We start from the raw sequence: 17,731 nt of genomic DNA on the forward strand, positions 1-17,731 counted from the left end.
TAGGATTTCTGTCTCGTGCAGGAGTCACCTCCTCACATTATCAGAGTACGCATCATACTGGACACTCACTTTGGCTTTTAAGAGTCCTTTAAAAAATAGCATTAATCTATTGCTGGCTGAGCAATAACTTTCAGTTTGTTCCAAGTTAGGAACTGCTTCTGCCTGCCTCTGCCTGTTTGCATCTCACGCTGAGCTGCAAAATTTAAAACTTTTCTTAGATTCCAAGAACTCCACAACTTTGCAACAGAACCACGTTGTAAATGATGAGATAATAAGCTCTCCAGATGACAACAACTAACATACAGGCTGTGAATAATCCTTTTCCCCTCATATTTCTACCACAGATTGCAACCATTCTCTCCTGATGGTCTTCTAATATTAGAAGAAATCTAACACATACATGGTTATATGCAGGATTTAAAAATAGCAAGTCCTTGGAGCCCACAATATTCCTGAAAAGACTGATTCAGTAGATGTGAAACTGCTCTTTTTCTAGCAGTGTCATGAGCATCCCAGACTGGGAAGGAAGTGGGGATGAATTCAGAGGAAAGGAAGGTTGGTATTGCTTTACCCATCCATCATGGGCCTGATGAGAAAATGAGATTCTTCATGACTCAGAAGATTTTTCACTAACTTCAAATGAATTGATGTGATGCAAATTTTCTCAAATTACTCTAAGTTGCTCATGAGCACACTTGTACAATACACAGTAGTACACTTTATTGTGTGGTCTGCAAAAGGAAACTGTTGAGACGGCTCTTACATTTAGAGCCTACCAATATATATAAAATATATGTATTATGTTATACAACTGAAAATTCATATTAGTCTTTTCTAATTTTCTAATATAAAGATGGAAATTAATTTTTCATGAAACATAATTAGTTTTTGAGACTACATACTTGTGTTGAAGCATTCTATAGAGTGTCTCAAGTTAGATTTTTCTACCTAACTTTATGGGGAAAAAACAAATTACTCTTGAGCTTAAAATGAAAAGCAAAACCTAATGAAAACATTACTGCCTCAGAATCAGGAGGAAAATTAAACATTAAATATTTTTCACATTTGCACCTGTAAGATACGTGAAAGCTAGTTACCCTTGATGAATATCACACTAATTACGCTTGATTATTTAACTGCAAAAGATATACAAGGAAGCAATAGAAGGAAAAAGAAATTTCTTAGCTCTTTTTCTTTTCTTTCTCAAATTATCTGCCAGAAACAAACACATACTTCATTATGGGATGATTAATGCTCTTCCCAGCACAAGAAGCCTCACTAGATTTGACACCCTTCTGGTGCCTGTGCATTTCTGCTCCTCTCCAGCATCCCCTGCTGCAGGATGCAGGTAGCACTGCAGCTGAACAGGGCTCCAGGACTCTGACAAATAACAGGTTATGAAGCATAAATTAACACTTCTGTTGCTTTTGTTTTAAGATAACTGTTTCCTGAAGCTGGCTTAATGGCTGCAGTGTTGCCATTGTGCAAAAACATTGTTGTAAGCCTGCAGAACTGCTGAGCGTTGCACACTGAATATTTCACTGTGATAGCTACTAACCACGTGTGTAACAACAGCTTTGGCTTACTGCAAGCTGCAGGGTATTTTTTTGTTAGCTTCAGCAAAAATCAGCTGAATATTCCATAAATATTAAGGACACACAAAGGAAACAACACAGAAGTACAGAATTAGCATCTCACCTATCAAAATAATTTTACCAGATAATGAAAAGAGCATGAAGCTGACACAGGCTTCTACATCTGGAAAGTGGCTACAGAGTCTGTAGTTTAAAGGTATTTATTTTAATAATTCCAGGCCTGATTATACTTCCCTTGAAGTCAATGGGGACACTCCTGCTGAGTTCATGGGGAGAGGAGGTCTCAAATTCACCATGAAAGTTTTCAGCAACACTTAAGAAAGCTTTCTTAGTTAAAAAGATTAAAGACAAGATTGGTACACATAATTTCTTTAAGGGTCACTTTCCCCCCCACCAAAAAACAAACAAACAAACAAACAAAAAAACCCCAAGAAAACAAAACCAAAAAAAAAAAAAAAAAAAAAAAAAAAACAAAAAAACCAAAACAAACCCCCCCAACCCCTCCCACATGCAATGTTGTAAATCCTGACAAGTAAATGTTTATTCCTATAACTGATAGAGAAAAGAGCTTAAATCCAACCCTCTGGGAATACCCACATGGCTAAAAATATAGTGTGTCCTGAGCAGCCACAGCTCCTCTTCCCAGCTTTGGATCATTTCAGCCATCAGTTGCCATTCCCTGGCCCCACAGCATGATCCACCACTATTCCTTTCACTCCAGCAGCAAAGTTTATGCATCCAGAATAATCTTTCCGAGCATGGCATATCCAGTATTTTCTCATTTGACTTTAATACAACCAAAATATTGATTCAAGGAGCCACTACTTCCTGATATTTTCAGGTGGACACCAGCTACTGAATGAGAAATGTTGATCTGTGCTTTATTTTCTGGCCAGTTACAATTTTCTATGTATAAATACTGACAGCTCCACAACATTTCTTTTCAAGTCTATCCAGAGAGCTCTAAGCTAATGGAAAAATCCCTCTCTGATGAGCATTCATATTCCAAAAAGCATTTCACAGGAGCCACCACTTCTTCACCAGGAAATCCTCACAGAGGAAGGTCACCTCTACACCTCTTTGGAGAGGGAAAATTGGATTTCCCTTTAGAATGGCTCTGCAGTAGGATTAGGTTATAAAATGGACACTTCCATCAACACACAAGATTGGATGGCTCAGCTGCTTTTTGCTCATTTTGGAGACCACTTTGCTGTTTTCTGCATGAATAATGTACTTGGCACCTCTGAGTTCTTTGCGACTCCATCCAACAACTCTTCACTCCAGTGCCCTCCAACACCTACCAGTGTTCACTGGCATTTATCAGCTTTCCACAGTGGTCACTGTGTCTCCAGCACTGAAGTTCACTGTAGGATCCTGCTGCTATTCTCACTCTTACTCCGTCCTGGCTGCAGGAGGACATAATACCCTTTCTACAAGCAAGTTAAAAATTGATAGCAGACATTTTTAGTCTATATTTTCTAGTTTCAGCCTCTTTTGTCAGTGACATTTTAGGAAAGTCTGCCACAGAGACTGAAATGATCCTACCAAATATTAAATCTTTCTAATCTCTAATGTGCACAGTGACCAAAAATGAAGAATTAAAATTTACAGTTAGATCTTCTAAAGGTTATTTCCCATAACCCTTGAAGGATACACTAATAACTGATGGGCTGAAGGAGGCACATGAATTCCCCCAAAGTGAGCTCTTTATTTTAGTTCTTTATGTCAGAGCTAAATCACAATCTCTTCCTCATACCAGTTTTATGTTGGATCACTGAGCCATCCGAAACCTCTGCTCACAAATTGCTTCTCATCAGCAGGATCTGGTCCTTGCCACCCTTATCCCAGGACCATGACAAGCTTCCTCAAAGAAAAGAAATCTGACCAATGAAAACTGAGACAAGAATGAGCCCTTGCAATTTTTGACATATCTCAGCCACAGCAAAGTGGCGCAGACAAAATCTTAGTTATCCTTAAGCCAACCTGTAATACTGTACACACAAAGCCCTTGGAGGGAAACACCAGATTACAGAAAAAAATCTTAAATATAAAGGCTGTATCTTACAAGGCAAGATCAATTACTGTCAGGATGTGATAGATGCTTTCAGTTTCAGTGATGCAGATGAAGCACGTTGCAAAGTAACTCTGGAAAAACACCACTGATATTGCAAAAAAAATATTGGGCCAGCAAGTCTGTATTTATGTGTATCTCCTACTGCCCCACTGCTTCTGCAGAGTGAAATGTTAGCAACTACAGAGCAGGGATGTGTGTATCACCATGCTATGTTAATAAAGTGCTCCTTTAATTATCAGTAAACCACAGCTTGGAGGCTGCTGTGGGAAACCAGGACTGTAACAGACTGTGACAGAAACTCCCAAAAGGACAAGCACAAGTTCACAGCAGGGGCCTTGAATGTGGAAGGAATGGGATGGCAGCAGGGTCCCAGAGCTATAAACAACTCACTAATGCCACATTACTGCTTGCTAGAGGAATGCAACTTTAAAATATGGATAAAAGTGAGTTCAGGGATAAAAAGGAAATGAAGCCATGGTGAGGCCACATGCAGAGTGCTCTGTCCATTTCTGGGCTCCTCAGACAAGACAGACATGGAGCTCCTGAAGCAGGTCCAGTAGAGGATGGCAAAGATAATGAAGGGACTGGAGCATCTCTCCTGAGGTAAGGCTGAGGGAGCTGGGGCTGTTCAGCCTTTAGAGGAGATGAGGAGGAACCTCATCCCTGTCAGTGTCTGCAGGGATGTGTGAGAGGATGGACCAGGCTCTGCTCCGTGGTGCCCAGCAACACGACAAGAGGGGTGGGCACAAATTGATGCACAGAGAGTTCCACCTGAACATGAGGAAGAACTTCTGTGCAGTGACCAAGCACTGAGCAGATTTCCCAGAGGGGCTGTGCAGTCTCCCTCACTGTAGAGGTTCCAGACCATGTGCTCTGGGATGACCCTGCTTGGGCAGGGAGGTTGGACCAGATGACCCACTGTGGTCCTTTCCAACCCGACCAATTCTGGGATTCTGTGAAAAAGTCTCCAACATATGTAAAAATTATTATATATAGCAAATTTGACTTTTTGAAAATTATCATGAAGCACTGGATAAATAGCGACTAAGTGGAGCATGGATTTGTGCTAGTAAGCACATAAAATTGTCCCCAAATAGACCTGAGTGAGGAGAAAGAAACCATCAACATTAACTTCACCTTCTTCCTGGCACAGAGGATACCAACATCATACTCCCCCACATGAAGAACTCACATTGCTGACAACTTGCAATGACACCTCACTTTTCTTCTGCAGGAGGACCATTAACACCAGAAAAGAATCAGACACTAGAAAGCTTATTATATCTGTATCATTATCAGGAATGAGCTCTTATAATTAGATGATCTGGACTGTGAGTGCCTGTATGATCATAATTGGCCTAATAATAATTCTTTCTGTTAGGCTGTTAGGACTTTTGTTCAAGCTACACTAACAAATTCCTGGCTTTCTATGCTGGGTGTGCTTCTTTCACCCCCATAAGTGCAGAAGGTGTTTGGCTGGGTTCCCCAGCCTTGAGGAACACATGACAGAGCTGATGATGGCTACAGCAGGACCAGCTTTCTGTTTCAATACAACCCAGAAGGAACTCATTGCAATATTTCTTTACCCCAGTCAGATATGAACCTATCAGGAGATAATTTACCCTTGATTAAGAATCACCAGGAAATTAAGAAAAACAATAATTAGCTAATAACGTAAAGCTCATTACCGAACAGAAACGTACCCAAATCTCAGTCCTAAAGGCAGAAAGCAATTCCTAAGGAAAACTGACATTAACCTGGTGTACCTTTTCTTTGCTGCAACGACAGCAAGGATAGAAATACATCCACTTGCATGATACAGGTTCCAATTTGCAAGGAAGACAGCACAGAGCACTACCTACAGCACTGAACTCTGAAATCTGAACTGCCATAAGCTCAAGGTTTGATGAAAAGAAGAAAAAATAGCCCATAGAAAGCCATCTATCTGGCACATAAATAACAGGGGCAATTAACTGGGTGGACCTTCTGTATATCTCAGCAAAAGACAGATTTAAAATGTCTATACTCCATGTGAAGGTATTTTTGGATAAAGCATTGCCACAGAAAATGGAAAATAAGAGCAGAAGCTTTATCATCTCAAGGTCAACATAACTGTATGTTTACAAAAGTTTAAAAAGTGCCTCCCTCTCGTTCCCTACAGCAAATTCAAAGAAACAAAGTACTCAGCAACTAAGAACCATCGATGAGAGCTGTGAAACCCTTGCCTGCTCTTCCTACAAAGACAAGGAAAGAAAAATAATCTTATTGTAAGAACTCCCAGCCCTGCTAACAAACCTCTCACCATCTTCAAGCACCACACAAGAACGGCTAGAGCACTCCACAATTAATAAGTATTTACAGCCCAGATTATCTGCTTTTGCACAAGATTTACACTATTGAATTGAAACAGTGCAAGTGCCTTTCCTGGTCTTTAATTTAGCCGGAGCACCCTGTCTGATTCACCAAAGTAGTTGTATTGTTATTTTTGTCAACTGCACAATCTTTTTCTTTCTTGAAAGTCATATGGGCATTTTTAGCAAAGAACAGAAGAAAACCTTTTCACAAATTTGGGTAAAAATTTCTTTATGCACTTCTTTTACTACGAATAACTATAGAATTCAGAGGCAAATCATGACATTTCCTTCTATCCTACCAAGACTTTGGCTGCTTTCTCCACAGGTTATCTGCCATGGAAATGTAGATGTTTTAGATACCTGTTTCCAGTCTTCACAACATCCCTTAAAGCAGGCTGGGCTGAAATTTTTACTTCTGCCTTAGCACTTCCACATTCCTGCTTCAATATTTTTTTATCAAAATGCTGCAGTGCCTCTTCACTGGGATGGAGAAAAAAAACCAGGAAGACACTTGTTTTTTACCACATACTCTCCCTTTTTTTGCAAAATTGCCACAGATGAAGCTTAGGAAAGGTTTACAAAAGGCAACACTTTTTTCTCTCCATACATTTTGGATTTATTACTGGAATTCTCTCTCTCTCTCAATGCCATCAAAGTGACTCATCCTTCATGAAAGTTTTAAATCCATTCATCAAAATGTCATTCCTCAAAACTGTTTCTTGCCTGCTTGTTCAGGATGCCACTACAAAGTCACAGAGAGACTCAAAAAGGCTCAGGGAATTCATCAAGTTCCAAAGCTTAGACAGCTCCTGAACAGAACTTATAGACTACCTGTAACACAAACATACACACATTAAAATGTCTTCCAGTTACAGTAAAAAGCACAATTCAGCAAAGCTGAAAGACTGACCATCCTTACCAGAGCAACACAAAACCTCAGCACAGTACAGGGAGTGGACAGAATTGTCTGTAATTGAAGGAAGGCATGAACAAACAGGCTTCAAACAAAGAAAAGCAGGAGACCCGTTCACCATTTCTGGTGAACTCACTAAGATCTATTGTACTGCCCAAATTGCCAAACAAAACAGCCTGTGCTTCAAACTGTGCCTGAAAATCGAGCCAGTGGGAAGCAGCTGCCATGAAAAACCTTGCGCAGGGCTGACACTGCATCTCATTTCTGATTTGAGACTACTTAGAATAGGCTGAAACCCCCATGGGCCATTTCATGCCTTAACACAGGCACAGAGATCAGCAAAGTCATAGATCACTCCCAGAATAAGGCAGGAGAAAATTCAGTTTCATCACTCCAAATATTTCTTCTTTCAGGGTCATTTCCCATTTCACCATTCTGCAAAGGCAGCACCAGAGCCTGGTTTGTGCAGCAAAACTGGCACCTGGACTTGGTAGGAGCTTCCCAAATTTTGAGGAAGCAGGTCCCCAGGTGAGCTGCTGGCTCATTCAGCTTTAGTGAGACAACTAAAGCTCATTCTTGATCCCGCTGCCCAAATTTGTATTAAAGGAAATAACTTGTAGGAAAATTACTGAAGATAGAACTAAAGTAATAGCTACTTAGTTTCAATAATTTGGTTAAAGTTCTGTAGTGTTTTCTTTTATCACAAAGTCTTGTTAATGTATAACGCTTTGCTGCATAAATTGAATGGAGTTATACCTTGAACCCACACCTTACACTAAGGTTTTGGCACTTTTTTCCCCTCTAATATTTAAGAAGGATAATCAGATACTGGATGAAAAATTCCTTTTTGAAGAAAAACCATCTTTTATATCCACACAAAATATAAGGACTGCTTAAGTCATTTTTGCATAATTTAAAGTACCTCTTGCATTAAAATATCAGTATTTTTCAGTGTTAGATCTTCAAGCTTTCATTCAATCAGTAAAGATGGTGAAGTGCGAGAACAAATTCCCTGAAAACCTAAATTTGGATCTTTGGCTCCCCACCAGAAATTCAGAGCCTTCCCTGAGACACCACAAACACTCAGCTGCAGCTGACAAAGGCACGAGGTGAGTCCATTCATCAAACTCAGGCACATTTAAGCAGCGAAAAGTCCCCAGCAGCTCTCCCTCCTGAAACCAGAGCTGGTGCTTTCCAGCAGGCAGTCACGAGTGTGATCCAATCACAGGTAGCAACCTCACACCCTCACAAGCAGATGCATTAGCAGAGCTGTGACTTGCTCCCTCCTTTTAAAAAGTGTTGTTGAACAAATCTCATGTGTCTACAAGGGGAGGCATCACTCTGATGCTTCTGCCTGGGGCAGTATCACTAACAATAAATCATCCTGCTTGAAATTCCTGCTGACCTTCAAGACACCAGCTGCTGCCCTGTGCACAGCACATCTGCAATCTGTGTCCAGATTCCTGCTTAATGCCACTGCCTCTCCCACTTCCACCCTGGTAGAATTCTCCAGCCAGCGACACATTACAGACCAGACGAGCCTAATGACTCTGTCTTCCACCAGCAAATGGCCAATGGGATGTAACATTCAGAAAAGACTCAGTCATGACCCTTTTTATATCCATTCACATTTAAAATAGTTGATCCTTCCTCTCTTGTGAAGCTCCTCAGCTATTTCTGATCTGTCATAATGACCCTCTGAACCGGGTTTGTGATGGGAAAGTCTTTCATTTTTCAATCTTAATCCTGAAAGTAATGGGAGAAACCTGGGGTGACAGTCATATTTTCTAAGAACTGGTGTTTCTGGTCCTGGCAATTTGGGAAGCCAGAGTTAGCAGCTTGGTTTTGCAGGCTCAGCCCAACGAGAATATGAAAAGTAAACTCTAATTACTGCTGATTTTCATAGTTTTGCCTTTCAGTCTTGAGGATCCTAAACATAGTTAAATTATTAATTATACCCTCTTAACACAGTCAAGGTACTGAAGAGCAATAGTTTATTGGCCTCTCTTAGTTACTATGTGATCCCCACATTATTGTAACTTCACCATTTTCCAGGGCACAGGGAGAAAAATTTTGATTTTAGAGCATGTTAGAGAAGTCATCAGAAGAACAAAACCTTCCATCAAAACACATCAGACTGTCCCAAATAATATTCTGCTGCTACACTTTTAGCAAGTGGAAGGAAAAGCATTACCTTTAACTTGTGTTCTCTTCAATGTGAGCTGATTAGTGCTGTTCATCTGCTGACACGTAACCCAAATGCAGAAACCAGTGATTTCTGGTGGCTCAAGGACTCAAATACAGACAGTAGTATTTTTCCTTACCCAGAACCTGTAATTCCAATAACAATCAATTCTGCAGCGTGAAAGTGGGGGGTTTTATTCTTTTCCAGGTACCAGGGCTGAGGAGCACACTGTACTATCAATGGAACACAACTGCTCTGGGCTCAGACAGTGGCAGCTCTCTGATTGCACACCAGTTACACCACACAGCGAGGATGGGAAGAGAAAAAGCCACTGTCACCAGCTGAAGCTGCAGGGGGGATTAACCTAAGGTAATCTAAATACCTGCCTGGATTTTGGCCAGTGCACAGCTGGAGCTTCAACCCTCTCTCCTCGGCAAGCAGCCTGGGAACTGCAATTACTGTGCTGGGCAAGGTCTCGGGTTTATATCTCTAAAGCAGCAACTCCATCAGCACAATTATATTGCTCCAGTGCCAGCTCCAAGGAATATGTGCCACCAGTCTCAGCACCACCATGCCCTGGAGCACATAAATGTTAATTAGCAGCCTTTTTTTAGAAATTATGAGATGCTCTAGTCCTGCACAGTGTGAGATTTGATGAGATTAGAGCACTGGGTGGTACAGCTAATAAATCAGTTTACTGTACAACCTCATTTCTTTAATGAAGAGCAAATACCTGAGCCTTAGTAAAGCAAGAGTCCCAGGTGTACACTTGGTAACAAAAGTGCTGGATTTAATTTTTTTTTTGCATTCCTCCAGAACAGGGAGCACTGACCTACTGCTCGTCATTAGAGAACGCTCTGCTGTCAGGGGGTCAATGCTAAGTGCAAACTTTGATGTCACAATTAAAAAACATAGAAGAGATGAGTGGCAAGGCCATTATGGGAGAATAACTAGTATAGTTTTCATAAGGGAATAACTTTTAAAAGCTGACAAGAGCTGTCAAGTTGTCAGGCCTGGAGAAGAGCCAGCACAATTAACATACCCTAGGCTTCAATCTAGTAGACGGGGAGAAAGCAGGATTTATTTTGGACAATTACACGTTAATAAATGGAAGCGTCAGTTCCTCTGTAGAGCACCCATTAAAGCCTACTAAAGGTCAAAACCTCTTACAGTTCCTGTCACGGTAGGCAACACACTACCATTATTTTATATTTCAAGCAATTTTACTGTCAATGACAGCAGTTACAAATGTGCAAGAAAATATTTTCCTTAGCAGTGTACCAGGCAGTTTACTCCACGGAAATCATCTGTGCTCCCAGAAGTGACTAATATTTCAAGATTTTTATTATGAGCTCGGTGGGGTGTATTTATTTATTTATTATTTTTCCAAACTGCACAGCATTGAATGAGAGCGTGAAGAGCTCAGCAGGGGATGCTATCCCACTTCCTTACATCCTCCAGCCACACAAAATCCAGGGAGTGATAGTCACCTTCCCAGGGCAGCTGTTGCAGGCCTGCAGCCACTCCCCATGGGGAGGTGAGCTCTCCCCTCCAAAAAAAAGAGGGCAGGCAGGGCACTGCTCCCTCCCCAGCCACCCTCATTCTCCTTGCTCCAGCTCCCCATCAAATCCAGACCTGGCACAGCATGCACAGCCAGTCACTTGCTTGAGTGAGGCTCACCCAAGAGTCAACTGAGCTCGGAAATTGCTTCTGCTTTTCTTTACTTCCACTTAAAAAAAACTACTTAAAAAGTTTAAAAATCAGAACAAGAACTGGCTTTGCTTCACCTGCAGCATTGCTCACCCTCTGCAGCGGACGAAGAAAAGAGGGGCACTGCTTGAATCTTGTTATTCTCAGTAGCCTTCTAAACAATAAAGAACAGGCCAAGCGTCTCCAGGTCAGATGGCGGCTGGAGGGGTGTGCAGAGGAGCCCATCCTCTGTGTGCACACCCCTATGGGAAGGCACAGCAGCTCCTGTGCAGCAGGGCACCCCCAGCACTCAATGAGCAGCCAGTGAAGCTGTTCTCCACACACGGATTTTTACACTTGTCTTGCCCTGAGGCAGTAAGAAGCGTCCAGACCCAGCACTTTTTTTAATACACAGTATTTTCTCTACTGCTTAAAGAAAATGAGACAACACTATTTTTGCCTTGTCGATCTTGCTGTTAATGGAGGCAGAGATGAGTCATTAGCTACTCTGGCTTCCCTTTGTTCACAGCCAGGCAGGTGTGCAGAGACAAAGCAAGATCCCCAGAAAGAAAATCTGCCACCCGCAGAGTCATTGGAAAAGACTAGCTGTCATTTAAGACATTATCTACATTATTTGAGTAAAATAAACCCCCATATCATCATCATCTTAAGCCATTTTAAGGCTGCCCAGCTCCCAGCATTACAAATCCTATTGCTCATGTAATAAAATGTAATGTGATGTCAAGCTTTTCATTGTAATTAAAGCTTTGCTTCGATATTCACTCTTCCTGACTCTGATTTTGATTTTTTTTTTTATTTAGTTTAGGAAAAAAAGTAAAATGATCCTAAAATAGCCTCAGGTACATAACATATTCCTTGAAGGAATTTTGGCATGGGATGGATGGACATCTGCTTCTGGCCTGACCTAGTTTTAAGCATCCGAGCACAAAAAATCTCCCTGTAGAGTACTTCTTTTAACTGTTAATTCCCCAGTGATTTCACCAGCCCCTCAGAGACTTTTTTTTTTTTTTTCCTTCTGTTTGAGATCCCAGCTGAACTCAGTTATCTTGGGCCACTTGCAGGTGCTGGTCACAAAGGACAAACTCAGACTAGAGCTCCCACTGTGCCATGCAAGCACCAAGTGCTCAGTGACAAGGTGTCAGCCTTGCAGGCAAAGCAGATGTGAGACAGGCTGGGACTCAAACATGTTCTCATTCAGTGAGCACATAAAGCTCACACCTAGACGATAAAATTTACCTTAGATGATGTTTTTAATGTAATTCTCATTATACAATCCATAATTTTCAACCAACCCTATACATTAGACCGATGCAAAGGAAAGGGTACTAATTGGGTATTCCTTAGAAATGCAAAACTGTGGGCAGAAAGGAGGGGAAAAATGAAATAAACGGCATCAGCAGCATGTGTTGTACCCTCATCTGAACAAAGGGAAAAAGAAGGATTCATTAAGCAATAAATGAGTCTTGAAATGGCAGAGAAGAAAAGTCTCCTGCTGGGGCTGAGAAGTGGGATTGTAAAGAGAGATGAGAGAGAAGGAGAGGTGGCAGCAGGCTCTGTCTGACAGAACAGAAGAAAGAGAACCATTCCTGATAGCTTAAGGCTTACTTAGCAAAGACAGGGGAAACAACTAAGGGTGACTTTGATAAGCACCATTTTAATGCTTCATTCCCTTCTTTTACTTTTTTTCTTGTTTGTCCCCTTTGTGAGTGTCAAGAAAGTCTGCAATAGTGATCCCTAACCTCTAGTACTGCTGTAACCCTTCTCTGCCATCCCATCTCTGTCAGTCTCTTGCTTGGTTTCCAGCTCTCATTACAAGCAATTTGTAAGAAGCAGATATGTTGTTCTGTAGTTATAAATCATGTAGCACAATGAGATCCTGTACCAGATGTGGCATACAGATGACAGTGCAAGCAAGCACTTAACAGCTATAAAAAAACCATTAAAAATTAGTTTAAAATTAAAATTTAAAAATCACTATTTTAAAAGTTTGAGGTTTTTCATTAAAAAACTGTTTTCAATTTTGTTGAATTTCAGTGCTGGAAAAGGAAAGGTGAGGGCTTACTTGTATCCTCCCTTGTTATCCTTATGTGAATCAAGACTGCACACCAAGACAACAGCAGTGCATGCTATCAGAGAAGTAAGGCATTTAAAAGTAGTTACATTAATCATGAATGAACTTGAATTAATGTGATTTATAATTCATATTACAGTATACCATGAGTCTCTTGCCAGTTCTAATTTAAGAAAAGATGCAACATACTGTTGGAACAGATAATTCAAGGAAAGAAGGATTTCTGCAAGAGGGAGGCTTGCAATGCTTGTATTTATATGGTCTTCTGCAGATTGATTGCCTTAATTTTTTTTTATATTTTTAAAATCATTCAACCAAAAGACACCCACACTTTCAATCGTGTGATGCCGAACCACTCCTCTGCCACACATGGAGACTTTGGAAGAAACTGAGAAGTCCTTTACGTAATCATTCAGATTTGTCACAAGGATGTTTGTCAAGAGCAAGACTAGGTGAAAACAGAGAAAACCAGGAGGTATGTCTGCAAAAAGTGTATGGTATCCATGAGATGAAGGGAAAACCTCAGCCAATCCAAAACACAAACAGGACAAGGCAGGGCCACATTTCTAACTCTCCTTTTCATTGACTCTTGAAATGTTCTCAAACCATGGCTACTGCCTGTCCGCCAGCAGTGGACAAAACAGACACACTCCTGCCCACCTCATCTGCCCCTTCAAATGCTCACCTTATTTAGACCTTTCTTATTCCTTTGCAGCATGAGGGTGGGGAAAGCTTAAATTTAGAAGTACTCAGACCCTTCCTGTAGAGTTGCAGTTGTAGCACTAATTAAAAATCCAAACTGAAACAAGAGCCAACCAGCAGAGGCTCTGCAGCCATTGACTGCATGGGGAAAAAGAGAAGAAAAACCCGAGTTCATGTTTTAGCCTCCACTGAACAATCCTAGAGTGGCTCAGAACTTGAAGACATTACTGTTTCTAGTAATTAGGCATTTATTAGGCATTTCTGTGCCTAATAAAACCCCAGTGCTCCTGCCTGCCCAAGGCTCACTGTCATACTACAACACGAAATAACTCACACATTCATTCAAGATGCAAAAGAAGGAAAAGAGGAAGTTTTATTTCTGACCTTGTAATATATAGAATTCCAAAAGTGACAGTGGATTGGAGGATGAAATTGCCACCTCTCCAACCACACTGGTCAAACCAACAGTCCATCAATTCTCTCCTCCCACAAAGAAGAATGCAAAACAATCATTATTTACATGACAGTGCGTGAGAAACTCCAGCAGAAATATGTAAACATCAGAAGGCACAGAAAACTTTTAAAAGAACTTTAAAGCTTTCAAAAGAACAGGGCAACACTCACAGCCTTCCCTGCAGTGGACCACGAGGAGCTCACCCCTGGCCCCTAGAGGTCCTGCTGTCCCAGCTGCAGGACGAGCAGGGCCATGGCTTGTGGGAAAAACTCTCACTCCCATGCAGTTTGCTTGCCTTGTCACATCTCCTCACAGGAGGTAGAGTCACTGATTGCAACGCTAAGTTTCATCAACAGGTCAGAGCTACCACTAAAAAAAGAACAAGCTACTTTCGAACTGAATGGAGGGTTGATTTTGCAAGGATCAGCAAAGACTGCAATAGTTACCCTAAGAATGACTGTGGTCTGTGCTGAAAAGGTTGCTCAGTTCTTCCCAAAGAAGAATGAGCTCTCACATGGAAACCAGCACAAATTAGATCATCTTGTAAGAAATTGTTCACCTTGAGGGGTCAGAATTTAATAGACTACTAGGAATGTATTAGTTTTTCCTTTGCTTTCTTTTTGATCACTTAACAGCTCAAAACCATGGAGTACCAAAATGCTTTCCACGTTATTCATTACTTACAGTTAATCTACAATCTGCTTGATTCCTTTCAGGACAGCAGTGGAACTGCATGTAGAATTTCTGAAAACTGCAAAAATGTATTCTGCTGATTGCTTTGAATGTTGCAGCCGTAATGAAGTTTAAATTAACTGTGGAAGACTGACTCTGTTAAAGCATAAAGGGAAATAAAAAGCAGTATTTTTCTTGTAGGTAATTGCTCAGCTGATCTATTGCCAGATAAAACTGAGTGAGTGATAGGTAAACCATCACCTGATCCCCATGCTTGTATAAGTTTTTGATCATTTCTCCCCATCAAAACACTGTATGTCAAAAGATGCATTACAATACACACAACGTCTCAGAATCATGAAGTAAAAACCTGTATTTTTTCCTATCTTCAGGTCCTAATTATTGTGTCCATTCTTATCTTACTGATGAACAGGAAAAAAAGTATATTCTTTTGCAGTAGTGCTGGCCAAACAGCAGAAACCTGATAGATCCTGATATAGTAAAGCAAAGTTTAAAAAATTAGCCCCAAGTTCTGCTAACTTGCATGAAGAAATTTTCATGAACTGATTTAAAGACTAAGTTGGACTGAAATATATGATTAGATTTTTAAATAAAAGGATGAACCCTACAGCAGTGAAAGCATGTGCCAGGGAAAGGAACATGCGGGCTGTATGGAGCAAACAATGTTTCTTCTTGTCCCTTACTCTTCCCTCCCTCCCTCCTGCTTTGCATTGGTGCTGTAATTTTTTTTCCCCTCACTGAAGTGACAATCTAGATTTGAAAAGTAAATGAGCAATGTGCAGTTGAAAAGAAACTGCAATTTTTTTGCATGGAAATTTAAAGTTAGTGATTTATTGGGTTATCAGGCTGATCTGGATATTGAAAAGGACAGAAATGAGAAGGCTGCAATAATTCAAAACCAGAAAAAAATAAAGAACTGTGGATAAATACTTAGTTTCTTATCTGAGGAAGGTTTGCCACTGACTAAGGCTCCTCCTGCAGTGAAAAACAGGCTCCTCGTGGAATCACTAGTGTCAGTGCATGGGGTTAATATTCTGTTTGCAGGCTATTAGTGGGACAGATGGGGTATCTACTCCTCTACTGTAATTGTGTTTGCTCTAAAAACACTTCTTCAGAAAAAAAAACAAACTCAATTAGTTAATCAAACATTATTACAGAATCAAATTTCCCAAACATGAAAACAGAAAAAGTTACACAGTATCTTTTCTGTTGTAATTACTGTGGCAGGGACATTGTGATATGTTTTTTTTTTTTTGGTAATGAGAAAACAGAACACTCATTGGCAACAAAATTGGATTTTGCTGGATTAATACTTTACTCAAAAATATCCTTATCTAACCTATTAGTACAAGTTTGGAGCTAAAGAATGCCTAACTACTCTGTTACACTGATACCCATCAAGAAGCCAAGTGCTGGGATTAAATTTTATAGGTAAATTAAAAAAAAAAAAGTGGAAGGAAAACAAATAAATTTTTTCTTTCATCCAGGAAAGAGTGTGTGAAGTTTCTCCCTAAACATACTGAAATATTCATAAAGTACAGAACATATATATTTAACTTTAAAATACATTCTGTAAAGTGGAATAAAGACTCCCACTGTGTGCTCTGGACATATCCCATATCCCAGAAGAGTGGGATCCTCAGTCTGGCTCCCTGCTTCGTGGCCCAGTGGGCTCCTCTCATGTTGGCATTTCTGCCTTTGTCTTCACAGTTACAGCAGAAGGCTTTTTGTTTGGTTTTATTATTTAGAGTTGGAAAAGGAAGCATCAAGTCTATCACAAAGCTCAGCTCCAGTGCTCCCAGCAGTGCTGAGCTATAATTAATAGCCCTGGTGACGAACCTTATTAGCATTAATGCCAGCACAAGTGCTTAAAAGGAAGCTTTTCACTAAAAAATAATCTCAAAAAACCCAAAGAACCACCAATCCAACCACTAAAGATGGTTAAATAATGCAATCTTAATGGGGAAAAAAAAATCCCAAACCAACCTGAAATACAGTGATAGAGCAGAGTATATTAGGGAGAGGAGGGGCTGATTTCATGGTTGTATGTGCATTACAAAAACATCTCTGTATATGAATGCACAGCTGAACATTTGTTTCTGTTCCCTTAATATTTAAAAAGGCTACAAAGATGAGTATGTTTTCCTGAAGGGAAAAAAAGAAATATAGGAAGACATGCCAAGTTACATTCTGGGAAAGCAGTAGCAGAAAGAAAGGACTACACATGATGGATTCAAACACAAATGTTTGAATTTCTTCTATGCTTGGGTAGTTATGACTGCCTGCCCACAAGGACACACCAAGATGTAGCTCTCTAACATGAGAAACATGATAAAGTAAGAGAAGGAATATAAAATTTCTTCATTCCACAAAATTTAGCTGCAAAAAAACTGACTCTGATATATTAAAAATATTAAGTCACTTAACCTCAAAGAAAAGAAAAATAGAAAGACGAGAAATACCAAAATGCATTGCAGATAATTATTTTTACTTGCAAGGCATGAAAAAAAGTGACACTGCAAGTGCCTCCCTGCCAGAGTCACGCTGTCCCCAGGAGGGTGGAGCAGCTGGCACTGCACCTGCATCCTGCTGCCCTTCCTCACTGTCCCTGCAGAAATGCAGCCACCCCTCAGTCATGCCAGGCACTTCCCTGATCCTAGAGCAGCAGAGTTACTTCATTAAATCGCTTATGAGTGAACAGGCCTGAATCTGACACACAATGCATCACCTTTTGGTTTTGTTCACGAAGCAAATCTTCAGAAAATTTGTGAAACTCTTCAGTTTTTATCCTGTACTACACCAAAGCTCTGGACATACTGCTCTAGAAGACAACAGGGTTTCTTGAGAATTATTTCTACATTTCAAAAATTGCATACAACACGTTGCCTCTGCCTCAGTCCAATTCCCAAAGCTCCAGGGGAAACTAACCTGCAAAAAGCAGACCTGAAAAAACACAATATGAAATACTGCTGGCTCTCAG

General features: G+C 40.5%; 1 protein-coding gene across 2 annotated transcripts in view; it reads right to left on the reverse strand.

The window, feature by feature from the left end:
- The window catches only part of ZNF804A (zinc finger protein 804A), a 144,514-nt gene that overhangs the window by 12,527 nt on the left and 114,256 nt on the right, over positions 1-17,731 (reverse strand). The window contains exon 1 of one of the 2 annotated variants that reach the window (XM_068196404.1): positions 8,186-8,267. The exons of the other annotated variant lie outside the window; for it this stretch is intronic. Coding sequence (XP_068052505.1) covers positions 8,186-8,197 — 12 coding nt within the window. The 5' untranslated portion in view covers positions 8,198-8,267. Of the gene's footprint in view, positions 1-8,185; positions 8,268-17,731 lie in introns of those variants that run through there. 2 annotated transcript variants of the gene reach the window in all.

Source organism: Anomalospiza imberbis, chromosome 7, assembly GCF_031753505.1.
Source record: "Anomalospiza imberbis isolate Cuckoo-Finch-1a 21T00152 chromosome 7, ASM3175350v1, whole genome shotgun sequence".
NCBI classification, from domain to species: Eukaryota; Metazoa; Chordata; class Aves; order Passeriformes; family Viduidae; genus Anomalospiza; species Anomalospiza imberbis.